Genomic DNA, 27,883 nt, shown 5'->3' on the forward strand with positions numbered 1-27,883 from the left:
AGCTACATTAAAGTGGAATCGCATAAAAATAAATCTAATTAAATGAAATCGTTTAATTTGCCCATAAACAACGGCTTTAAATTTTAATTGCTTGAAAAATGCGTTGCAATAAACCAAATACTACAAGAGCTTGGGACGAGGGGGCAAGTGACAAGTAGCAAGTGACAACGTTGACTCATTTCGTTGAGACTCCGGGGTAATTGGTAACTTCCGCATGGCAGCAGGAGAATGAAAATTAATTAAATGGATCCCCAAAAGCAAACAGTGTGTTTCGAGTCAACATTTTTGGCTGTAATTAAAGGAAACCTTGAAGCCCTCTTACTTAAGACTTCTCACCGAATAAGTAAATAAGCACACAAAATTATTTGCCCCAGATTTTGGCAACAACACCATCGATAACAGTTAACCAACACCAACGTGTTTTTTCGGTTCGGTTATTTTTGGAAATGATGATAAGAAATACGCGCACAATATCTGGTGTGATATGATAGCATTTATATTTGGTTAAACGTATACCTTGCCAGACTCGTGTCTCAAGGTCAATGCAATTTCTATGATATCCTGTTTTTTGCCGTCTTCGCTTGAATGAAGAACTAGAAAACTGAAGCTACCAACCAGACTCCAACACCAGAGAGAGAGAGAGAGAGTCTGAAGTAGCTGTAGCAGTGTGAAGTTCTTCATTCCAAGTAGCTTAATTGTTGCCCTTCTTGTTATCCTTGTTATCACCGCTTAGCTCTTTGCAAATTTCATCCTTATACCGCACGTAGAACGTACCGAGTGCCACACCGGCCGCAAAGAATAGCACTTGATTACATCTCTTACAATTGAGCCGGGCGAGAAGTGAAGGTTTTTGGCAATAACTTCGCATTGCGCCAAATATCTACAAATATGGAAATTGTGAATAATTTTGTATAATAGTCAGACCGGGTCTAAATTTACTGTTAATGTCAAGAATATTTCAGTTTCTCTTCATATTATCGACGATTACATAAAAATCAAAGAAATGCTGACCTAAGAAAATTAAACTTAAAACATAATTCAACAGTTTATTTAGTTTTCCAGAGGAAACAAATAAATAAAACCCTCCATTAAAGATTCGTTTCACAACTGTCTAGTTCGCTCTTCCCATTTATCAGTTAATTACAACCCGGTCATAAACATCCTGAGAATTGAGAAGCTGTCTGCAAAGTCGTTGCCATACGACAAATGAATTGGTTTTCAATAGTAGTATTTGTACATTTATGCGATATGTAAAATAACCGCATATGATTTATGGCTGGCCGTTAAAGTCAAAGAACTGTCTTTTAATGGTCAGCATGTGAATTTTATGGCGCCTCATAAATATGTAGGAACGGAAATAGAACTCATTTCAAAAATACTTTGAAACTGAGAGCCATAAAAATAAGGAAAACCTTCAAGTTGAAATTTAATTTGAAAAAATGTAAAATATTTAAAACAAAAGGGGCAACATTTAATTAACATTAGCCGGGCAGCGTTTAACAGATAAAACACGCTAGCGAAAGGACTGAGAAGCACTGTGAAAGGGGCGGATTTGGAATGGGGATTCGGAATGGGAATGGGAATGAGAATGGGAACAGGAATTAAAATGAGGAATTGAAATCAGCGCAAAGCGAGAGGCAGACATCAGTAGAAATGCTGCATAATGGGGTTAAAGTTAAGCAAACAAAAAAATGTGAAAATAAATAAATAAATAAACCAGAACAAAAACAAGAACAAGCAGCAGGCAAAGGGAAAGGGAATAAAACATAAAACAGACAGAGCAAAATTCAATTCGAGCAACAAACACACAAAATTTCATTTCACAGGGGCAACTGAAATAAAAGCAAACACAACAGAGGAATGAAGAAGAAAAAACGCTGTCGAATTAAAATTAATGTCGAGTTAATCGAGTTTTGTTGTTTTTGTTGTTGTTGTTGGCTGTCGAGGAGCAGCAGTAGGCACATCTTCCAGTTCAGCAGAACAAAGAACACACACACACGCACACACACACACACACACACAAGCATGCACACAAAGTAAAGAAACAGAACAGAATGGAAAAGAAAAGAATTGGAATCTGAAAGCAGTTTGTCTTCTTCCCTTTTCGATTTTTTTCTTCTTTTTTTCTTTTTTTTGCCTGCTACTCTGCTTTGCAGTGCGAGCCTGTTTTTTCTTCTTCTTTTTCACTTCGCTCTTCATTTTTTTCTTTTCTTTAATTTTCCTTCTACACGATTTTTATCGCGCTTCTTGAGTGTTTACCTTGCGTCGCTAACCAGCGACTGCTTCGCAGTCGGCGCAGTCGCGCAGCCTCCGCCAGGCATTGTACTATTTCAAGGATAACAACTAAAAGGCTGCCTATATGTATGTGTGTGTGTAAGTGTGTGTATGAGTGTGTGTGTGTGTGTGTGTGTCTGGCCTCGCTGTGTGTGCCTGTTCCCCGGTTGCCCTTCTACCTGCCTCTGCATGCAGCACTATAAATTGCAATCAATTGATATAATTACGACTTGTGGGGGAGAAAGAGAGAGAGAGAGGGAGGGAAAGAGCAGGGATACGCTGATTGTAACCGAGGGAATTGAGTTGCCTCTCTCCCCCTTCTCAACTCTCTCTCACTCTCCTTTTCTCTCTCGCAGTGCTCTTATGTTTAATTGGGCTATTTAGCTCTGAACTCTGTGGCTCTACTTTAAACATATATGTATATTGATTTAAATGCTGTTTTCCACTTTACTAATGATTACTCTTCGTTCAGTTTCTTTCTTTCTTTCTTGTTGCAGGTAAGTCGCTGTTGGCCTGGTTAACCGTGCATATGTAACCCACTTGGTAACAAACTCCAGACAACTCAATCTTAATTAGGGTTTGCCTATAAGATCGCATAACGCATTGCATTTCAGGTTGCATTGAGTTTTTGCTTTTGCTTTTGTCTCTCTCCGTATCTCGCTCTCTCTCTCTCTCTCTGTCTCTGTCGCCAATTAGCGAAACAACGCAAAGCAAATTAAAAATACAGAAAATAAATACATTTCAGCTCACAGAACATTTCCGCAAAAAGAGAGAAGACAATAAAAGAGCTTGTAAATAAATAAACCGAAACTCGTCGTGTGATTCATGCGTTTACATTTTTAACACGCTTCAACTCACATGGGCCCAGAGAATCCGGAGAGTCGGGGTAAACAGACCCCACTCCCCCAACCCTCAACCCCTAACCCTCATCCCCTCCCTCTCCCTTGGCTACTCCTGCAAGTTCGTTTCGTTTCGAGCCAGATAATGAGGCAAAACTGAAACTGTATGAAATTAAATACAGTGATTAAGTAACTTAATGACGTGGGATATAAGCCAAAGCCAAGCAAAAACAAACTCGTCTCATCTCTATATTGTAGTACATACAATTTATATATACAATATATATATATATATATATAAATTGTGCCGCTTAATTTGATGCTCTCTTAGGCTATATATATATATATATATAGGAGATAAGCCATTAAGATGAGAGTGCCTGTCATTTTGGACACTGAATTGCAGCCTTGGCCATATTGAGATCTTAAATTCCTGATACAACGGAGACTGACCTCAAAATGTATCAGGAATGTGTGTGCTACCTAATCTGTTGTTGCCAGGGAAACAATCATAAGCCTGCCAGTTGAGTCGGCATTGGACCAGAATTCATAATCAAAACCAATTAAAGTAACGGAGGATATTCATATACATACATATATAAAGCTTATAGTCAATGCTCAGTTAATTTATCTTTGCCATAGAATTGTATTTGCAAGCCCAACAAAAAGTATTGGTTAGATTTCATAATAATGCAAAACCGCAAAACTTATTTCTCAATTGTATTCTCTACTCAGAAGAACTTGAAGAGCTCTCCAGAGAATATCAATCAAAATATACTTTTCGATTGTTACATATATAACAAATACTTGTGATATCTGCAATGTGAATATGAGTGTAGCACTTGCTCACAAGATTTTATATACTTGACATCAACATCGAACATTCGACATATGAATAAAAGTTTCTTTGTTCAAGATCTTTCAACATAATGTTTGTTGTTAATGTTGTTGTGGTGCAAAGTTCAGTTGGGGATTGTTGCTTGGGCCTTTGGCAAATTCGTACAGCGAACTTTGCGGTTCAGTGAACCTTTTACTTATTATACTTTACTTTACATTACTTCTATGCTGGCTCATTTGCATTTGTGTTTTAATTCTTGTGCAAGAGGAACAGCGAAAACAGCAACAACATTTTAATGGTGTTTAATTAGAGTCGCTTTGCTTAGCAGAAGCCGCCCAACACCCCCCATCATCCATCCCAGACACTCAACTTCCACAAAATTTAATTATTTTTAATTAAAACTAAGCAGATATTTGCGCCTGTTGCGCTCAATTAATTTTTGGCGAATCGAGAGATTTCATCTATATTTTGTTTTTGTTTTTGTTTTTGTTTTTGCTTTTTCTGAAGTAGCTGAAACCTTAAAAAAGCAATCAAGTATGCACATCAGGTGGAATAGTTGAGCAGCAATGTGAGTTAGCATTATTTTATGCATACACATAATGTACAATATATTATTATTTATATAAACTTAACGATCGTGTCATAAATTATAATTTAATTGGCACTTTATCGAGACAGATATGACCGAAAATTAGATACGAGGCCAACGAAAAAGAAAACCAACTAACAAGCACAAGCTAATGAAATATTCAATCTATATTAAAGATCCAAGTTGGCTGCTTAGCATGGTAAAGTGTTTATTTAACAAATTTGCTTAAGAGAGAAAATGTTTAGCACGTGTTTTAATGAGCGATAAACCGATTTAGAAATGAACAAATTGTTTAAAGTGGGACACGGCTAGAATATTTAAATAGCCGCTGCTCAGTCATTTTTATGATAATCACCGAAAAGAGTATTCATTTTTTATTTTTTTCAAATCACAAAAAATATTCAGAATACCCCTTCATAATAACATGCTGGTAACTAAGTACTTTGGGGCGTGGCTGTTAAGCCCACATTACCATCAGTTCAATGAACCAAAAGTAGGCAACATTATTTTCTAATTATGTGTAGAAAATAATTTAAGCTTAAAACAAACAAAATCAACGAACAGCATTAAAGCAAACACAGCAAGAATTTGAAAAATAAAAATGAGAATCGAGCACAAGCAAATAATCAAGAATATATGTTTATGATCAAGGTGTGGCAGGTGGCTTTAGCTTTAGCTTTTTTATTTCTTTTTTTTTCTTATTATTATTATTATTTTTTATTTTTTTTGGGCCATAATGAAGCCATTGGCATAGGCAAGTCATGAATGAATGAATTCCCTAATGGATATGATGTATGTGTGGCTGAGAATATAGATTTACGAGTGCCTCATAAAACGATTGCTTGACATTTGATTGGCAGGCGCTGTGAGGAGTCGTACTTAACGTATTATTCATATATTTATATCAATGTAGTTGAGAGATCTAACCAGCTGAGCGAAAGAGAGCCAAAAGGCAAATATTAAAACACTTTAAACATGTTTTCATTTCGCTGTTGTTTGCTTTGCTCTTTGCCTCGTTTTACTACAACCAACTACACAACAGCAACAACCCTTTTTCATTTGATATTTGCTGTTGCTGCTGTACAAAAAATTATATTTATTTTTGCATTAAGCACGAGGTCAATTAACCTCATGCCACAGCGCGAGTTCAACAAACGCAAAGCACACACTAACAAATATATATATATGTATATATGTATATATATATTTATATAGATATATATGTATAAAAATTTGAAACTATACACACACACACACACACTTTACATTCACATTAAAAATTGTTGTGACGTTGTTGCCGTCGTTGACATTTTGCACTATTACAAAAAAGGCAGCAGCGGCAACAGCGGACAACACGTCTCGCATTTTTTACAATTGTAAATTGAGTCATTTGACTGTTGTTCTTGTTGTCTGTTGTTGTTGCTGTTGTTGTTGTTGCTTGTAGCTGTTGCTGTTGCTGTTGTTATGCACTTGACAACACACGTCAACAGCGACAGCAACAACAACGGCAACATTGAATGCTCATTCATCAACACTCGCAAAGTTTTATTTATTTTATATTTACTTGGCTGGCACAACATTTGACCCCCTCTCTCCCCCTCATCCACCTCTGTTATCCGCTACCCCTGCTGGTTATCGATACTGTTGCTGTTGTTGCCGTCGGACAAACTCACGTGCTGCTCTTTTTTTTATACATTTGCCGGCAATCCACTTTTTGTTCTCTGTTTTTCGTTGTTGTTATTCTACTCCGATTTAATTTGTTGTTGCCACAATTTCGTGCGCGCCAAAAAAAAAATTGTGTTTTATAAACAACTTTGTTGCCTTGTTGATTTTTGTTAGTTTCGTTGTGTTGTTGGCCAAAAACAAAAACGTTTTGCGTTGCCAAGCAAAACCAAAAGTCTGATGTTGGCTTCATTGCCCACATCGCATGATGGACAGGGGAGATTAGGGAACGAACGTTATTTTGCCACACAGGTGTGCAAAAAATAAATACAAACATTCGCAGATATATTCATATACAGACATTTATAAAATTGTTTACAACGAAAAAAATGCAAATCAATAATTGAATGGAACGAATGCCAAAATGAATGAAGACAAATGATTGAAATTAATAAATACAAATTACAAAATAATAAATTGCCTAAAGATTTCAACATCACAAGATTATAGGCAATATATAAAATTTACATATTTAACCCTTTCAACGGCCAATCTAATTAAATGCCTAGCAGCAATTTAAAAATGCATTTATTTACACATTAATTAGAGCAAAATGAAAAAAGCAAACAGCTGATGTATAATTTTGTGTGGCAGTGTTGGTGGCCGTTAATTGAATGTTATTGGCTGACTTGATCGATGATTTAATTAATGCCCTCATAAATTTGATGGAACTAGAAAACCTAAATACATGCACATACTATTATAATATATGAAGTGTTTATTGTTTATAGACCAACAAAACTTACACACATCAAATGACTAAGCGTTCATATAATCACTTTTCTATGGAAACCAATAAAAAGATAATGCGAATGGGAATACACAGACACCTACTCTCTCAAAATGATTCACACCTGTGCCTGGACAATATGTACTCATATATATTTTGTTTACTCTAACTTTTCTCTTTTAACTATGAATATTCTATTTGCATATATTGTTGAAATCATTGAGAAAATGTAAGCAAAAAACAAACATTAAATAAACTTTAAATTGTGCTGGCAATTTGGTATTTCCGCTTAAAAAAAAACAAGTATTGGATATTTTCCTGCTCTTCGGTGAGTCACAATCCACAAACACAATTACACTGAGTGCAAAATGTTAACGCTGAAATATACAGCAATTAAGAATCGGATCTAAAAGCCAAAGCAAAAATAAGTAGACAGATAAGTTGCAAGTAGAAAGTCGAGCAAAAGCTGCAACAGATTTCCACTTGGCCAGAATAAAAACCCAGAAACTAGTTTATGGCAAAAATAAAACAAATACGCAGCACGTAAAGACAAAAAAGAAAAAAAAAAACTAAAAACAAGTCTGTATAATAATGGCTTCAATTTTTAACCGGCAACAAAGAGATTGTAATAACAAAAAAATGAGTAGAAAATTTGCCCCTAGAACAAGCCGCAACTTAAATACCCTAACACGCAAAGTAATCAATATCCAAAAATGTTTTTTTTTTTTAATAATTCTGCACAATTGTGGCAATAAATAAAATGCATTAATTATTGTGTACCTGTCAGTTTTTACATACGTTGCAAGTTTCATGTCGTAGTCAAGTGAATCTGTGTATATTTACTGACAAAAATATGCATGGCAATTTGGACGACGTTCTTTGACGTGAATTTATGGCAATTTAAGACAAGTTTTTAATTATTTTCTGTTGTTGCTGCTGCTGCTTTTTGTTGTTGTCATTGTTTTTGTTGTTGCTGCTGCCTGGCATAATAATAATTTAAATATGGTAGCGAGCTGAAATGAAGTGGCACAAGCCATTAAATCATCGCGTGCAGCAAAAGGATAACCAACTAGCAGCAGTAACAACAACAACAACAGCAACAACAACAATCACATCATACATTGGCATCGAATCATGTGAATTTGACACAGAAATTGCTGTGCTGCAAATATGTGGGCCAATTTACAATTAAAATGTTAATTATGAAATGTAGTTCACGTTAAACAATATAAATAATGCTACATCATAATAAAGACAAGCAACATTTTTCATTAATACTACTTGCAAAATTCTTTGCTGCTGCTGCTGCTGCTGCTGCTGCTGCTGCTGCTGTAATGTAATTATGCGAGTCTTGTTCTGGTTTGCTGTTGTTGCTGCTGTTGCTGCTTCTTCGTCTGCAATGCAATTTGTATGCAAATGCAAATAAAATCGACAATGCACACTCACAAGCAAACACACACGCATACAGAGAGCACTATTACATCGAACTTTATCACAGATGGAGATATCCACACGCACACATAGGCACACAAACACACGGCTATGGATATAAAAGCAATGATTAGCATAATGGTCTCCTGTTACGGGCTGTAAATATTGCATTTTAGCATAATTGTTTATACTTTTGCAGCTGCTGCCAAATGAATGCAGGCAACGCCTTTAACAACTAACTCAAAAAACCAAAGCCATGCAATTATGGTGTATTATTTGCATGCCACATGCCTAATTAAACGTTAATACATTTATATTTGAAGCCATCCATATTATTATGTGTCTTAATAGAAATTTGATTTACTGCAGCCAATTTGCATATAATGCGCTTTCACATGCATACTAAATAAAGCTTTCAATTTGATTAACAAGCAGCAGCTTTTCAGAGTATTATTTACGGAGAGAACAAGCCCAAAGGAAAAGCCTGAATATATTATTAAAACAGTTTGCAAGTCTTAAGCCAAGAGTATGTGCCAATGCCTAGATTGATAGGCAACTTGCAATAAAGTTGACTTTATTTCTACTTCGAATTATAAAGACAACATTCTTGATTTGAAATGACGCATCTTCAGCTGAAGTTATAATTATTTAATTGAGTTTTTCGCTCGAAATCAGTTGTGCAGTTTTCATTTTAAAAAGTCATTTGATGGATGTGTTTCAACAAGTATGCTCATTAGAATTCCCAACTGAAAATGCCTGACGTTGTTCTTGATGAGTGCAACAACTTTCTATCACTCCATTCACTTATCGTTGTTGTTGCTGTTGCTTTTGCTGTTGCTTTTGTTGCCATTGCTGTTCAAGCAGCTCTCGAATGTTTGTCTGCCAATCGCTTATTGCAACAATGTCTAACTGGCTGTGACGAAGGCAGCAGAGGCAGCAGAGGCAGCAGCAGCAACAACTGAACTGACTCTCGTATACTTAGTTTTTAGCGTTTGCCTGTCATGTTGTGTATGTGTACTCCACGTTTGCCCCTTTGCAAAGTGTCTCCCCCCTGCAAACCCGTTAACCTCTCTCTCTCGCCATTTGGCTTTGTTCGTGTTCATTTTGCAGTTTCCGCGCTGCAACTTTGTAATTAACTTTTGTCACGAAGCTGGCAATGATGGGGATGATGATGAGGATGAGGATTCAACTCATGGGGACAATTTCTTGTGGCTCAATTTCTTGGCTCGGCCATTAAAGCATCAGTGGAAACTTTATTTATTTGTTATATGCAATGCTTAACTTAATATATTATTAACTTTTTCAATTTGCAGCGCACAGTTACTTACTAAGGCCTCAATTAGCAGCGCATTCATTCATTTAGTACAACACACACAGAGACACATCACATAACCTTGACTCTGTTCTACGTAATTACATTTATGCCTTGTGCGCTTTTCGCAATTGACAAATGACATGACATCAATTTTAAAGCACACAGCCAAAGTGATTAGAAAAGAAATATAAGAATTTAAAGTCTAGCAGGCGAGAGCCAGCGAGTGCCAGGAGAAAAGCCAAACAACAGAAGGCATAAGGCGCACATTAAATCAAAGCATGGCGTGCAAAAAGAAAACAACAACAAAAGCAACGAAAACAACAGCAACAACAACAAAAAATGGCCAAGGAATTCGTTAACGACTCCGACATGCCAAAATTAATGGCAATAATTAAAACAGCAACAGCAACAGCAGCAAACAAAAACAACAACAGCAACCAGCACACGAAACAAGAGAAGAGCTCAGCTAACTCAACGTTTGAGTTCGGTCTCAGGACAAAGGCATCAAAGCCAAAATCAAAGAAATACTTTTAGAAAAGGCAGAAAGTGTGAGTTGCTTGGCTAGCGGCTACCCTAGACAAATACTCAAATGCACTGTGCCGCCAAACAAATCTTATTTAATAGAAAACAATGCAGCCAAGTATGTGTTTTTAAAATTGGTCTGCTTTTGAGCAGACAGCCACTCTCACATCTATATACATATTTGTGTTGAGGTTGGAAAAGTTGAAATTCTTGGCTTAAGCTCTGGCATTCCTAGAACTGGTTTCACTTATTCTTGGTCAATATTTAAGGATTTTTAAACCAATCTCAGCTGAGTACAGCTTGCAGTTTTCAACTATATTCTTAACTGGAATTTAGACCTACCTTTTTTTAGCACCTCAATAAATCAGCTATATATTGCTAAAGACTCGATTTGACTCTTCTCAATTTGCACTGACAATTCTGCTTGGCCTCGTAGTTCAATCAGAATGAGTTAATTAAATACAGCACAGAATGTTGCACATTATTTCAATTAGCACCTCATTCAAACAATCCCAGTTGCCAAAGTCCATTAAACGGATAACAGTTTTATATGTGTGTGAAAGCTACATTTTGTTGTTGCCACACACTTTAAATAACGTCATTTAAAGATATGCTGTGCGGCATATGTTTTTCACGCTTTAAACCTGCCCAAAATATACCCAACCAGCACAACCAATTACATGGTATACCAGACGACCAGGTGATGCAGTTGAAAACTAGTTTTCAAATGCCTCGACACAGCACAAAATAAAAGCAACACTTTGCTAAATTATATAACATACAATCTGATGCTGTAGGTGGATGAGTAAAGAGACTTCTCTGGACCGGACATTAATGCAATGAAATGCATTTGGACGAGTGGTAAAAAGCGCAGCTGATTTTCAAATATTTGCACTATTGATTACCAGCCGCATTATAATTTACTGCCCAATGCTGCTGCAATGCTACTCCCCCAGTAAGCAACCCCCCTTCCCATTTCCATTCCCATTCCCATTCCCTTTTCCCTTTTCCCAGTTACGCAGTCAGCAAATATTTTCGTTGCTGCTGCTGCCTTTTTCCAATTTAATTTATCGCAAATATTCAATCAAAATAATGATGTGAGTGAGCCAACGGAAATGGTGCTGACGTTGATGGTTGTATGGTTGGATGAAATGAAAGGATGAAACAGGCCAAGCTTAAAATGCCAGCAAGAGACCAACTAATTGAAGATCAAACCAAGCATACCCTGCAATCAGATCGTAATCAAATTTTTAGCTGCAATCAACTGATTATTTACAGCAGCTCAACATACCCTATACATATATATATATATATATATATATTCATTTTTGTAGGGTATGCTAGAGTGGCAAATTGAATTAGCACTCAGTAGCATTTGCTTGATGGCATTTTCTTGCTTATTTGGTCCATACGGAAAATTTGACTGTACATTTGAGTGGCTTCAACTCTGGGTAGCCAGGAACAGGAACAGGAACAGGAACTGTTTAAAAATGCAAAGCAGCGCAGCGAACAAACGAACAATTGCAGCCTAATTGAAAGCTAAATTGAATAAAAATACATACACACACACACACAGACAGGCACACACACAGACAGGCACACACTTACATAAATATCGACACATGCTAACAAGCTGGAGTAAAGCAGAGCAGAGGATAAAAAGGAGACTGTATGTGGCTCGATCAACACAGCGCACACTCGGCACGTGCAATTACACACACACGCACACACACACACACACCCCACCACCCACTCTGCAGTCAGTAATTTATGTGTGTGTGTGTATGCAAGTAGATAGCCAACCAACAAGCAGCTAGCCAACAATTCAGCCACACAGTGTCCATCCACAAGCAAGAAATTGAAGAGAGCCAGGAGTCTGCTGTGAAAGGCTGGCCAGCCAGTGCCTGCAGGATAATAATGCAAGCATTTTGTACAGGACGCTAGCCAAAGCGGAGATGGTGGTGCACGCCTCGCCTTGTGGGTGAGAAAATTGTGGAAAATGTGCAAAATTAGCATGAATACGAAATACAAGTTAAATATTTGAGCTGCCGCCGGAAGACAGACAGACAGAGTTAGAGAGAGAGCGAGAGATTTGCCGGGGTGAGGAGCTGCCTGCACAATCATAGAAATTGCATACACCATTAAAGCAAATCGGAATGTATACTTTTCTGTCTGGTAAATTGTAACATTTTGCTGCAGCAGCCATTTTGCAAGAGAGGATTTACTTTCAGCTCGAGTTTTAATTGCAACTCGTTTCTACTCAGTGTTGATTCAGTTATGCCATCATCTGTTTTGTGATTAAATCCAGGGAGCAATTGTATTTGTCTGGGATTGCAAAGGACTTCGACTATTACAACCATTTATTGTTAAGGCGATTGTTGAATTATTTCTTTCGAATATGTGCTCTGTGATTCCCGAATCAATTTCTCTCCATATTTCTTGTTTGCCTTACAGCTGACTCATGCAGATAAGGAGGAATATAAACACACATAACGCAGCGAAGAAAACATGATAACTAATATTTGATTTATTTATATTTTATTTACATATCGCTGCATTCAGTTTTCGCTGCTTTTCACCTTGTTCTTCCTCCTTTTTTTATTTATTTATTTATTCGTTATTTGTTGCTCTTGCTTTTGCCTGTTTTTCTCGCTCAACTTATCAGCAGACTTTGACGTTGGGGACATGTAAATAATTTATATGGCATACCCTGTTATGTGTGTAATTTATGACAGGGTACACAACGCACACTCACAAATACTTGGGCTCGAGGTGTTATTATTATGGCATTCTGTCCTCGCTCTTATCAATGTCAGAGAAAGACAGCTAGCTAGAGAGAGAGAGAGGGAGAGAGAGAGTGAGGAAAGGGTGTGTGGTAGATAGACCAGCTTGTTGTTGCTAGCAGTTACATTGCTCAAGATTATTCCAGTCGAACCAATTATTCAAAAACTCACTTATAATTAATAGAAAAGTATCATAAATGCCCTATAAATAGTCTTAAGATAAAATTTTATTTATTTATCTGCGATAATAAGGAATAAAAGGCAGACAAGGCTAATTATCATTTTATGCATTATGAAAGAGTTATCTATAAACCTCGAAACAGCAAATCCAAATATGATCTTCATTAATTTTTTTAATAAAGTATTTATCTTCTCTGCTATCTGGCGCATAATTTACTACCCTGCAAATGTGCCACATTTCCCTGTTGCACCCATATGTACTTACATACATGAGTGCAACTTGGGTATATGCATGCATATGTATATATACTTATATAAGCCATTAGCCTGCTCAGTCGTATGCATTGTGGCGCATCGGCCGCGTCGCTCAAGCCGAACTAAAAATACTTTACTTCACTTTACCTTTTATTTTATTTCGAATTTAATACGAGTATTTTCCTTCTTGCTTATCAGCACAGCGCGCAATTCAATGTAAATAGTAATATACTCACACACACACACACACACACTCGCACACACATAACTAATTGCTGTTTACTCAGCGCGCAATTTTCTTTTCAACGCATTTTCAGTAAAAAAATAAATAAAAACAACAAAAAAAAACTGATGGCAACTTACTTGCACAGGGGGTCAGTGGAGGAGTTGGGTTTCTGTTTAGCCCCTCTTCTGTCTCTTGTCTCTCTGTGTTTGAAGCCGAAGGCCACATCGTTTAGTTCGTTGCACGTTGCAGCTGTTTGTTGCTGTTGTTGTACTCTTAAGATAAGAGGCCACTAATCTCCATCTGTTTCTATCTTTTCGCCTCTTTGCTTTATATTTGTTTGTTTTAACAAGAAATAAATAAAATGCATTGACATAGTAAAAAAAACAACAAAAAAAGAACACACGACAAAAAATTGTAAGGTCTCGAGGGAAAAAACCAACTAAAATAAAGTAAAGTCACCATGGTGCAAACAAGCGACGATCATAAACATTTAATTAACTTTTATGAACTGGGTAAATAGTGGAAAAATGCAGCTTGAAATGTGATTTGACTGGTATACCCTTAGATTTGAGATGATATTTATATCTAGGATAGTCAAACGGGTTTTAGTTTTACAGGGTAGCTTTGTGGTGCAACAATCAATTAAAAAACTATTATTGTGTATTTTTATAATAAATATTCGTTCTTTGACATATTTTAATTACGAATTGAATACATTAACTATCTTGTTAGGGTATTTATCTCTATGTTTTTATGGTTTTTGCCATTTTTATTCAACTATCGCCTTTCGTTGCTGTTGTCATGTTTGCCATGGCCAAAGCAAACACTGTGCAACGTGCAAAAATCTTAATTAATGCCATATATGCCACATACATGCATTGCATCTACGTATACGTATTTATTTTACGTATATTATCATAAGAAAATCTGCACACAAATAATTGGCAATTTTCGAATTTAAATTGCGTGCAAATTTATTTCAATTTTTTTTTATTTATTTCATGTAATTTTTTTTTTATTTAATTTTTTTTTGTGGCACCTGCGACATTGTTTGCATTGCAAATATTTTCAAAAAGCTTTAACATCCCTCCACCCGCCCTCCCCCTTTTGGGAAATACGAGTATATGCACAAAAGGATCGAACTGTGTTTGCTTAAGTTATTTTGTTGCTTTGTCACCAGCTGGGGTCGAGAGTCGAAGAGGCATTTGAATTCCAATTCCTTGTTGGTCCTGTTTGTTTTTGTTGTTGTTGTTGTTGTTGTTACTGTCGTATTTGTATTGTATTACGGGCGCACACACAAACATCCTAACATCCACACACAGCGCTGGCAAATATATTTTACTCATGTGTTAAATATAAATCATATTTTTGCAGGCAATTTGCACAAACGATTTGGTTTGTTGCTGTATGCAAATTGTATGTGTGTACGTGTGTGTGTGTGTGTGCAAAAATGTATTTATTGTCTGCCAAAGTTCTAGAAATTCGAGAAATAAGCCTCTTTAATTGGCCAATCTGAAGCTCTATACAGCTTAGCCAATTTGTGGTTTGCCTTTTGCAATATGCAAAGATAAGAACAGCAATTGAAGCAAAAATTATAAATCAAATTTGAGCTGTGCAATCAAATAATATAATAATCAAAATAAAAAAGCAACCATAAAGATTGGCTAAATAATTGAGAAATAATTATAATCACATCACATGCTCTATCATCAAATATAAGAATTTTATTTGGCTTATCAATTAAATGGAATAAAATTAAATTTAGCTAGTTTGGGACCAAGGCAAGATATAGAATTGCTAATCAGTTTAATATAAATTAAGTATTTGATTTAGATAATATACAGCTGAAAATACACACACTTAAGTGAGATAGTGAAGTGGCAAATTTTATAAATTTGTGAGATATATTTTCTTAAGAGTTTTTTGGGCTGCTTATCAAAGTCAAACTACTTTATCTATATAAATGATATTTAGTTATGTGGAATTTGCTGCTAGACAGCTATCTTTTATTTTAAAATCTATACAAAAGAGTAATATTTTAAATAAAATACAACTAACTTTGTAGCAGCGCTCTCAGTGCGCAAAACGACAAAAAGTCTTTTATAAACATAAATTGTCGCAGCCTTTAATGGCGCGCGCAACATATTTTAGACCAAGCACCAGCAGCAGTAACAGCAACAACGGCAACAACAATAAATGGCAACCGCAGCTGTTGCTGTTGCTGTTTTTCGCTATCGTCGTCGTAGCTGTTGTTGTTACTTGCTGCATTTTTTTTTATTATATATATAGATATATGTATGTGAGTGTGTGTGTGTGTGTGTTTGGCTGCACAAATAAATTGCACATAAATCGCTGGCCACATAAATTTTACATGTTGCCGGCGTGCAGACTCAAAAACAAGTCGAAATTATGTGTCCGCTGCAAGCATAAATTATATAAGCGTTGGCAAAAAGCAAGCGGAGCGATCCAGAGGCAGAATGGGGGGGAGGAGGGTGGACAATGTTACAAAATGTGGCAATTAAAATATTTGCGCGTCTAACAAATTTCCTTAATTAAAAAAATAAAATTATTCAACTAATTGCCGCGAGACTCACACACGCACACAAACAGTAACTAAGTGCAACTGCTCCAAGCTGCATTGCGCAATTAGGGCATAAACGAAAGACAAATAACATAAAGCAGCTGTTGCCATGAAGGTCAAGCCGGAGACACCCACAATAAAGCCACAACAATATCAACAAGCAGAGTAGCAGCAACAGCAACAGTGACAGTGACAGCAACAGCAACAGCGACAGCGAGTGCCATAAATTAATTGCATATAATTTAAAACGCAAGCAACAACAGCAACAGGCACTAAATTGCTCCATAATTTATGCACTCATATATATTTAAGCGCGTTACGGCTATTTTTGTCAATGCCATCCATTAGCTAACTAACAATTTGTGAACAATTTTCTTATATTTTATTTCTCTTGTTTCTTTTTGCAGTCACGAGCCCGTAAAACCTCCACCAAAGCAAATAAACTGAATGCAGCCGCTGGTGCCATTGCAGCCGCATCAGCAACATCACCACGTCTAAGTCCAGTGCCTGCAGCAACACTGTTGCCACAGCAATCGCCAAATACTACAACAGCAACAGTTGCCACAACGGGTGGCAGTTTGCAGCAGCAGCAGCAGTATCAGCAGCAGCAACAGCTACAGCAGCAACTGCTGTCACATCAACAACAGCAACAGCAGCAGCACTATCAACAGCAGCCGCAGCAACAGCAGCACTTTCAGCAACAGCAGCACTTACAGCAGCAGCAACAGCAAACGCAACACCATCAGCAGCAGCAGCAGCAGCACGCACAGCAACAGCAGCAGCAGCAGCAACATCAGCATTTGCATCAGCAGCAGCATCAAATAACCGCACAAATTCAAACCATGAAGGATCAACCGCAACAACCCATGGTAAGTGCAACCACAACATTTTCAATTTCATTTTGCAATTTTCCAATTAAAACACCAATAAGAAGAACAAATAACAACAAAACTGGCAGCGAGCATTGACCTTCATAAACGATTGGCTAGTCAATCAGTTCATTTCGTTTTCCATTCATTGCTAACAGCAAAACAAAAATATCACAAACTTTGTGTGCGTGTGTATTTCGCCTCTCGACAACGTTGCGTATACGTCATTGGCATATCCACTGCAGCTGTGCACACAAACGAACCGAGAAGAGGGACGGACAGGCAGACAGATAGGCAAACCACACACAACTGGTCTCTCTCTCTCTCTCACACACACAGACTCACACATATAGCGATACATAGGCAATACACGCTTCTCATGCAGACTCGTTCATTCATAAACCATTTTTCGATTTTTATCAATGATTGCTAAATGCTTTCAAAAATAAAACACAGACCACACAGCAGCAGTAACAACAACAACAACAACAACAATAGCATCGCAGCTGTCAGCACCAGGTGCCCATACATAACTACGTAGATAGACAAAAATAAAGCCCAAATTTGTACAGCAACGCATAAAAGCAAATACAGTCGCACCCAAGCCCAACCGGTGAAGTCTATAAAACTCGCAAAATAAACAAGCTATTAAAATTGTTGGATATAAATTTATGTTTTATTTGATTTTATTGTGCGTCTGTCGCTGGCAGTTGCCCATTGTTATTCGTGCTATTTGTTTGCATATGTAGAAAATTTCACTTTCATAATTTTTTGATCTCGTAAAATGCAAATAAAATGAAATCGACACAAAAGCGAATACAATTTTGTATTTTGGGTTGTTCCGTGTTTTGTTTGCCAGAAAACCAAAAAAATGTGTAGCATAATTTAAGGCGCGCTAATAAATAACAAACAAACCGCATTAATAGCATTTGGGTCCGTCCCCACAAGCGGAAGTCGCTTATAAATATTTGGCATGTTGTCGGGTCTTTTTTGTGTTTGTGTGTGTTTATTTGTTTGGGGGCTTGGGCCAATTAGTGGGTCGGTAAATTAGGGCGCGGCTAATTTGATTTACGCTCGGCAGCAACAGGAACAGGAAAACAATGCTAAAAGGCAATAGCTAGTTGAAGAAAATTCTACCCTTAAGGGTGCGAAAAAAAAGGGGTGGTTAGAAAACTGCCAAATGCTTGAACTGATCTGTGGAGGGGGTGGTCATTATGTATATATTTAGAGCTTACTCAGCTAAAGTCGAAATAAAAGGAACAATAAAACGAAAGGTGAATTAAAACAAAATGTAATCAATAAGTCAAACTTATTTTTATAGTTTATAGCTGTACGCAATTTAAATAAATGTTGAAATAATGTTGATAGATTGCATAAGCTTATTCGATATATGTATGTCAATTCCCACTGGCTTCACATATTTATGCTTTATTGCCATATATATAAATATATATCGTAAGATAGCTTCCTGTTTCCGTCGTGCTGATTAAATTGAACGCACTTAATTGAAATGTCCAATCAAGTACTCAAACATTTCCGGGAAAAGGCATATTTTAAAGGTTATAACATTTATTTATGGAAACTTTTTTTTATAAAAGAAAACAATTATCACAGAATCAGTCAACAGACTATGTATTGACAACTTGACTTCTGGCATATTGCAGGCACCCATGGCCTTCTATCCGACGTGGCAGGCGGATCCATCGCAGGGCTGGCAGAATCAGTTCATACAGCAAATACCACAGAATACTCCAGCCATCACATCGCTCAACTCGTTGGATTTCCAGACACAGTCCTACGCCTATCCATCAAATGGCTACGTGCAGACGGGTCTCGGCTTCGATCCCAACTACGGTCGCTCACCATACGGTGCTCCGGTCCAACGTTACGACTTCCAGAGCCAACAGCTCTCCAGTGCGCCAATCAATCAAGTGGGTCTCCAAAGTGTTGCCGCTGGCTTTGCGCCCGGCGGCGTTAGTTATGCCGGTCAAGTGTCCACAGCGCCGGCGCCACCTGCAGTCGGTCTGCAGCAGCAGCAGCAACAACAGCAGCAACAGCAGCAGCAACAGCAACATCTTGGTGCTGATCTGAACAAGAGCATGTCGGGAAACGACACGCCTGGATATCCGCGGGTGAGCAGCGTGCCGCCGCGCTCACTCAACTGTAACGGGTATCCAGGCGACTACAGCGGTTCTTCACAGCAACAACAACAACAACAGCAACAACAACAGACGACAACGGCAGCGCCCAGCGCTGCAGCCACACCCACAGCGGTGCCAGTTGCCGCTGGCACTGTGGTGGCCCAACCAGCCGGCTCACCAATGCAAACACAGTCACAAACCGTGCCACCATCACCAACGCGCAGTCTCATTCAGCAGCAGCAGGTTCAACAGGTGCAGCAGCAGCAGCAGCAACAACAGCAGCAGCCACGCCTTGTTTCCCAGTCACCAAACCAAGTGCCGCCCTCGCCCAATGGCAATGGACTGCAGCCATACGGCAGCAGCGTCCAACAGCAGACGCATCCACATCTTGGTTCACCGCCCATGCAGGACTGGAACTGGAGCAACCAACAGCAACAGCAGCAGCAGCAACAGCCGCCGCCTGCTCAGCAGCAACAGCAACAGCATCAGCACGCCAGTGATGGTTATGCGGCGCAGGGTGAACGCTTGCATCTGAATACTCGGATCAAGTCCATGATAATGCGCAAGAGTGACTCCAAGGATGCGCCACCCGATATACAGCTGCAGGGTGCTCCGCCAGTGGCAGCCGCACAGCAGCAGCAACAACAACAGACCGGTCATTTTTTATCGTATAGCCACCATCTCCGGCCCGAGACGGCGCTGAGCGCCAACGGTTCGAGCAGCGTCACACCAACGTCCTTGGGCGTTGCCGAGCCAATCGGAGGTGGTGGCGATCACATCTGGAAGCCGCATCACGCCAACTCATTTAAGAAGCCCAGCGTGGGCGGCAGCAGCAACTATGCCGGCACAGATCATCAGTTGCAGCTGCAACTGCAGCAACACCAACCCGGACAGCACACAACCATCAGTCATGCCGAAGTCGCACCACCGCCCCCACCACAACCCATACAGCAGCAGCAGCAGCAACAGCAGCCGCCGGTGCCTCCCCAGCCGCAGCCGAAGAAGTCGCGCAGTCGCAGCAAGGCGAGTCGTGCTGCAGCCGCTGCTGCAGAGGCAGCTGCTGCCGAAATCGAGAGAGATCGCAATGCCAATGATCCGGGGGGTGGACTAAAAGCGCTGGGCGCACACTATCCGCCACCGCCGGGTAGCAGTCAAGACTACCACGGGCAGTATATTAAAACGGAGCCGGGTCTGATGCCGCCTGGCGGACAGCCCAATAAAATGGAGGGTTACGAGCGGAACTATCAGAACTTTATACAGTATGCGGACTTCTGTCAGAACGATGGTCAAGGTCAGCCAGTGCAACAGCATCAACATCAGCAGGACTATGCTGGCTATCATCACAATTCGGCGTATTATGGCGCCGGAGCAGGCAGCTTCCAGCAGAACTTCCAGCAGAGCTTTGTGCCCGGTTATCAGGCAGCGGCTTATGGCAGTCGCGGGAAGCCACCCTCGAATGCATCGCATCATGGACCACACGGCCATGGGCATGGTGGCAATAGCATGCTTGAGCTGGAAAGGAAACCGGACACGAATAGCATTATACCACTGCCCACCAACTATGAGAAGGATATACCGGCGCATGCGTATCCCATTCCGGCGCATCGTTATGCACTCGGACATGGTGGACCGCCGCCGCCGCCGCCCCACCTCAGTCACCATGGCATGCTGGAGCCGAAACTGGAGGATATGGGCATGCTGGGACATGGACATGGTCATAGTCATGGCTATCCCTATCTGGGCGAAGGTAAGCCAATCAACAATGGCTTCTCGTGTTGTCGCCAAGGCGGCACCCGGCCTCCGACTGCAGAGCATCTAAAGGATGGCACCTGCTTGGGATTGGGCATAACGCCCAAGGAGGAACTACTGGATGAGGATGAGCTCGCTGAAGCGCACAACGGCATCAAGGCCAAGTCGAAGAAGCAGAAACAAGACGAGATACCCGAGATAGTTGTAAAGCATGAGAAAATCAATCCCATGTTCGATACAACGGATCGTCTCGAAAAGGGCAACAAGACGGAAATACCAGAATGCGAATGCTTCCAGTCCGACAAGAATCCACCCGAACCGGGCACCTATTACACACATCTGGGTAAGTTTAATCTAATTATAATCAGATCACATCAAGATCTAACCCAGCTCTCATGTCCACACAGGCACAGCTTCCTCGCTGATGGAGCTAAGACGCGAGTTTGAGGATCGCTGCCAGCTAACGGGTCGTCAGTTGCGCATCGAGAAGATCGTCTACACAGGCAAAGAGGGCAAAACCACGCAGGGCTGCCCCGTGGCTAAGTGGGTGATTCGTCGTGCCGATCCCGAAGAGAAGATACTGGTTGTGGTTAAAAAGCGACCCGGTCACAGGTAAGTCAAAACTATCAACAACCACCTGATAGAAAGTTTGTGCATTATGAATCCTTCACCCATTTAGATGTATTGCCGCTTACATTGTGGTGTGCATGGTGGCCTGGGATGGAGTGCCGCGTCTGGAGGCGGACAATGCCTACAAGAATTTGATACCCAAGCTCAACAAATATGGTTTACCCACCACGCGCCGTTGCGCCACCAATGAGAATCGCACCTGTGCCTGCCAAGGTAAGTTCCCAACTCTCCCCCTCATTGAGTATGACAATATCAGGTGTTGATATTTGTTAATCGATTATATTATCATTTCGTATTTGCAGGTCTGGATCCGGAGACGTCTGGGGCGTCGTACAGCTTTGGATGCAGTTGGTCCATGTACTACAATGGCTGCAAATATGCACGCTCCAAGACTGTGCGCAAGTTTCGGCTGTCTGTGAAGAGTGAAGAGGCAGCGATCGAGGATCACATGAATCTGATAGCGACACTGCTGGCGCCGGTCTTTAAGCAAGTGTGTCCACGCTCCTATGACAATCAGACAAAGTACGAGCATGAGGCATCCGACTGCCGACTGGGCCTGGAGCCGGGTAAACCCTTCTCTGGTGTGACAGCCTGCTTGGACTTTTGTGCGCACTCGCATCGCGATCTGCACAACATGCAGGATGGCTGCACAGTCCATGTGGCACTGTTGAAGCCCGGTAATCGCGATAGCCGCCTGCCCGACGACGAGCAGTTCCATGTCCTGCCGCTCTACACGATGGACGGCACGGACGAGTTCGAGAGCGTCGAGGGGCAGCGCGACAAGCATCGCACCGGTGCCGTGCAAATGCTGGACAAGTGAGTGTAGTGTTGAGTTTTGAGCTACCAGTTGCAGCTCGGCGCCATCAAAACAAGCATTAATCTTTAATCTTGCTTCGCTCATTCCCACATAGATTCCCCTGCGAAGTACGCGTGCGTTCCACGCCGTTGATACCTTGTCGCCGGCATGGCAAAAAGCGTAAAGAGGATGAGCCGGCAACGCCGGATGGCGAGCAGGATGCCGCCGCCGATGGGAGCAGTCAAAGCTCCAGCAATGGTGCCCAGCAAACGCAATCGCAGCAGAGCAGTCCGCCCGCCCTTGCCATCAAGAAGGAGAACGGTACTAGCAACAGCAACAGTAGCAACAGTAACAGTAACAGCAGCAACAGCAAATCAAAGTCCAAGTCAAAGTCGAATAACTCCAGCGCATCCACACCTGGTTCAGCGCCGCCAACGACGCCATCGCCACGTTGCCAGACGCCCGTCACCAACAATCCCAGTCCGGCAGGCAGCGCATTCAGTACGCCGCCAGTCAATCAACACGGCGCCAATCCCAACAACAACAACAACAGCAATGTTGCAGGTGCTGCCGGTGCAGTAGCGCCACCTGGCGCCCAACCCAACCAACTGATGAGCTCCAATTCGAGCCTAATGAACATGGCCACGATGATCGATACGTTCACGGACGCCCAACTGCAATCGAATCAGATCTCTAGCACCGTGCTGGATTCGCCCTATTCCTACGACTACCAGACGGGCTCCTACATTGATTCGCGCAACTACTATGGCAACTGGCCGCCACATGCGATGCAAATGGCTGCTGGTACCGCTGCATTGACGCCGACGACGCCGGCAGCGCCGCTGGTGCAACATACGCATACTGTGACGCCGCCAATAGCAACGGCAGCAGCAGCCGGAGTAGCATCAGCAATTGCACCGATTGCGCCCGTTGCGGCGCCCGCAGCAGCAGTTGCTCCTCCAGCTGGCACCGCTTTGCCGCCCGCCACGCCCATTACAGTGACGCCAACGCCCGCGCAGCATGATGCCAGCAATGGCTATACGCCGAGCTATAACAATCTAACGTCACCAGCATTGAGCGCACAACAACAGCAGCAGCAGCAGCAACAACAACAGCAGCAGCAACAGCAACAGCAGCAGCAACAACAACAGCAACAGCAGCAACAGCAGCAGCAGCAGCAGCAAAGTGGTGTCGACATTTCTGCAGTTGTTGGTGGTGAGCTGAAGAGTCGCGTCAGCGAGGAGAATCCCGACTCGACAACGCTTGTGAATCACTCCTTGGTCGAGAGTAAGTTAACCGCTTTGACAGCCATGCAACCCATGACTAATCTAGCACCACCACTTCATCACCACCATCATCACCATCATCCGCATACGCCAGAGGGTTTCGTCAAGCCAAAGCCACCGCCCAGTGATTATCAGTACTCGCAGTATCCGAACAACTATCAGATGTATCCTCCACCGCCGCCGCCGCCGCATTCGGCATACTCCGCCTACGATGCCTATCAGAATATGAACTACAACTATGGGTATCATCATCAGGCGTACTCACCGTATGGCATGTATCCGCAGCAGACGCCGCCACCGACGCCGCCTCCGCCGTCGCCCAACTGGAATGTCTATGGACATCATCAGAGCTCCGGCGGATATGGACCCACGGCGGGAGCACCAACAGCGACAGGTGGCAGCATGATAGCCACACATGGTAGCATTCCGCCGACAGCAGCAGCGGCTCTTGTCAAACCTGTGTTGCCAACAGCGTTGCCACTGCATCAACAGCAGCAACAACAGCAGCAGCAGCAACAACTACAACAGCAGCAGCAGCATCAACAGCAACAACAGCAGCTGCAGCAGCAACAGTTGCCCGTAACACCGCCACAGACTATTCTGCCAGATTTGAGTAATGGTCAACTGGCTGGGGAACCAATTGTTACGCCCATTGCAGCACCGATAATTGAAGCACCCCCGTTGGGCATCAGCAGCAACAACAGTAATAGCAGCAACAGCAGCGATGCCAACGGCAACACAGCAGCAGCTGCTGCAGCTGCGGCTGCAGCTGTAGCTGGCAGTAATACAACAACAACTGTGGCGCCCGCCAGCACCAATTCGAGTAAAATTGAACCCATCGGTGAGGTGGCCGAAATCAATGAGAACATCGAAGCGTTTCAGGATCCACAAATGGGCGGCGTTGCGATCGCTCTGAATCATGGCAGTGTGCTGATCGAGTGTGCCAAGCATGAGATGCATGCAACGACAGCAGTGCGACGACCAGATCGACATACGCCGACTCGGATGACACTGATCTTCTACCAACATCGCAATTTGAATCGTGCGCGGCACGGCATCGATGAATGGGAGGAGAAGATGCGCGTGAAGAAGATCAACACGGACCTCGACAATAAAGCCAAAGAGGAGCGCGAGCGTCTGCTAAAGAAGGCCGCCGGCGATGATGATGACGATGAGGATATGCATGATGAACAGCTGGCGACGGCGACAGCGGCGACGCCAGCGATGCCCAGCATTAAAAAGGAAAGCAATGGTGGCAATGCCATCAAGAACGGCGCCAGTGGCAGTAAAAAGAAAAAGAGCGATAACAGCAAGAAATCGCAGGCGAACAACAACAATAATAACAATAACAATAACAACAACAACAGCAGCAGCAGTGAGCAGCCAAAAAACGAGAAAGTTGCCCTCCACGCACCAACACTAACAACAACGTCGTGGACAACCCTGTTTCCTATGCACCCATGTGTGGTTACGGGGCCCTATCAGGAGGGCAATAGCAGTCCGACATCGTCCACGACTGGCAGCAACGCCAACAACAACGCCAATGCCAACAACAACAACAACAACTGCAACAACAGCAACAGCAATGCCCCACAGACGCCAACAGCAGCCGGGGGCGTGCCGCAGCCACCGCCGTCGCTGCCCACGCAGCAGCAAACCTGAGCGCCTATCGTCACCAAATGTGTGGTAACTACTACTATTGGTAATAGTCAAAGTAGTTGCTATGGTTGTTATTGCTGTTGTTGTTATAGTTGTCGCTTAGCTCCTCAATTGCTGTTTAGCTCAAAGCTTAAGCCGCAAACGACTGAAATATTCTCACAACAATTATTTTTGTAAAACGCATCCTGATTTCGTGTGCCATACGAGGAGAGGAGGCGGACAGCAGCAGCAGCAGCAACAGCAGCAGCAACAGCAGCAGCAGCAGCGGGTGTCAGTTCCAGTCACCATTCCAGCATGCAGTAATACACTACCAAAACTCCACTACAAACAAGCAAACACACTCACACACACACACACACTCCCTCTCTCACATATGCCTAGTTTATACACTGGAAGAAAGAAAAACAATCAAATGCAGCTAGATACATATATATATATATGTATTTAAAGAAAAACAAAACGAAAAAAAAACAAAACAAATATACTTTAGTTGATTAAGCTATATAAGCAGCTATATTGTTGGCAAATTTCTGTTAAATGAGTTGATAATTTTCCTTAATTTTTGTTCTCTTCTTCTGTTTAAGAAGCAAAACAGCAAACACACTATAAAACAAACAAACAAACAAACTACAGAACAAAACACTAGAATTCAAAAACAACAAATTAATAACTAAAACAAAAAAATACCTAATAAACAAAATGCTAAAGAAATGTTTGCTTGAGTTTCTATCGTGAGCAAAAAAGTAAAAGAAAACAAAATAAAATAAAAACAAATTAAGGTTAACAAAGAAAGCAAGCAAAAGCTAAAAGAAAAACTGTTAGTGGACGGATACTCGTAAAAGATCATTGCCAAAAGTACAAATAAACCAATTTTTTAAAAAGCAAACTAGAAACATCGTAATACAAAAACAAACAAAACAAAAAACGTAAAGAATTTCGCAAACAAGAAAACAAACATAATTAAATAGTTGGTAACAAGTTTTTACAGAGACACACTGAAATAGCACATAAAAAATACCTATTTTAAAATACTTTCTGTTCCCCGTTACTTTTACGAATGCAACAATTTGACTATCTTTTGGGGCTGTTGCATACTTTGCAGCGCCAAGCGAATTCGAATTGTCTGCCAGCAAATGTTGCCATTTTTGGGTGCATTCCGAGCGACTTTCCCATTCGATGATCGCCATTTTGCACGCAATAAAGCTGCATTTGCCACATTTGATTTACCGTTAACTGCAAGTACACTTACAGAATACACCCACACACACACACAAACACACAGAGAGCGTATCAAAGGCAACCAACAATAACATAAAAGTAAAAAAAAAAACAAATAAACAAAAACAAAAGCAAAGAAAAATGAAAAAAAAAACAAATTAATTTTCCATACTAACATATTTTGCATGTAGTTGTATGTGTGTGTCTGGCGATTTGAACGCATCGAGGGGGGCTGGGGTGGGCAGCATTTTAAGCTAAGCATACGTAAAAAGCACATAAGTAAGCATAAAACATAACAAATGAAGCAAAGAGTGAATGGAATGATAGAAGAGCAGCGCGTAAAGCATCAAGACATTTTTTAAACATTATTCATAATTTAAGTTTAAGCAAAACGAAAAACAAAAAAAAACAAAAACAAAATACAAAAATACTACACACATACATATATAAAAATAAAGAGCAAGAGATGAAGTTTTATTTATTTATGCGTGCCCCAACAAAAAAGGCAAAATCCTTTTTTTTATGAAATGTGCTGTAAATGTTAAAGCAAATTCAAAGGAGAAAAATAAAAATGAAAATCCCAAAAAAAAAAGAAAGACTCGAAACCAAGCAAGTATTAAGTACACAAAAACAAACAACTATAAATGAACTAAAGAAATAACATTTTGCTTAATCATTTCACACATGGATTGTTGTAAAAAGCAAACTCAATTAATTTACATCCATCCAAAACAAAAAAAAAAACAAAAACAAAAAACAAAATGGCAGCGCAACTGAATTTCAAATCAAATTAGTTTAAACATAAAAACAAGAAATGAACATTATTTTGCACAAAATGGTTATTAATTAATATATTGTATACTTATGCTTATAATTTGAAATTATGACGATGAAACTGAAACTGAGAAATGTGCAGGAGAATCATTAATGTAAAACGTATGTATGTAAATGTAAGGCAGCGAAGAAGACTTTTGAGCAACAAGAAAAAACATGTTTTGATAAATATTTAAATGTTTATATATATAAATATAAATTATGATAATTGATAATTGATTAAATGATTAACTGATTACGCAAGCCAACAACTATTATAGTTTGTAAATGCTTTTTATATAATTTTCGAAATAAAAGGAAAACCAACTTTTTGCCATTATTAATTTATACACGAGTTTACAATGTGTTTTGAGTTATTTGCGGGGCGCAAGATGAAGAGCATGAAAATGAAAATATATATATATATATATATATAT

General features: G+C 40.6%; 1 protein-coding gene across 2 annotated transcripts in view; it reads left to right on the top strand.

Annotated features, from left to right (window-relative positions):
• The window catches only part of LOC6557193 (DNA N6-methyl adenine demethylase), a 102,704-nt gene extending 75,302 nt beyond the window's left edge, over nt 1-27,402 (top strand). The window contains exons 1-7 of one of the 2 annotated variants that reach the window (XM_043215661.1): nt 17,057-17,154; nt 18,819-21,387; nt 21,452-21,656; nt 21,724-21,887; nt 21,977-22,490; nt 22,586-23,757; nt 23,851-27,402. In XM_043215661.1, the coding sequence (XP_043071596.1) occupies nt 17,128-17,154; nt 18,819-21,387; nt 21,452-21,656; nt 21,724-21,887; nt 21,977-22,490; nt 22,586-23,757; nt 23,851-25,418 (6,219 nt within the window). In that variant the 5' untranslated portion in view covers nt 17,057-17,127 and the 3' untranslated portion in view covers nt 25,419-27,402. Of the gene's footprint in view, nt 1-16,692; nt 17,155-18,818; nt 21,388-21,451; nt 21,657-21,723; nt 21,888-21,976; nt 22,491-22,585 lie in introns of those variants that run through there. The other variant, XM_043215662.1, reaches the window with a different exon arrangement.
• Nucleotides 27,403-27,883: the final 481 nt, after the last annotated feature.

Source organism: Drosophila grimshawi, unplaced genomic scaffold (assembly GCF_018153295.1).
Source record: "Drosophila grimshawi isolate 15287-2541.00 unplaced genomic scaffold, ASM1815329v1 contig_44, whole genome shotgun sequence".
NCBI lineage: Eukaryota > Metazoa > Arthropoda > Insecta > Diptera > Drosophilidae > Drosophila > Drosophila grimshawi.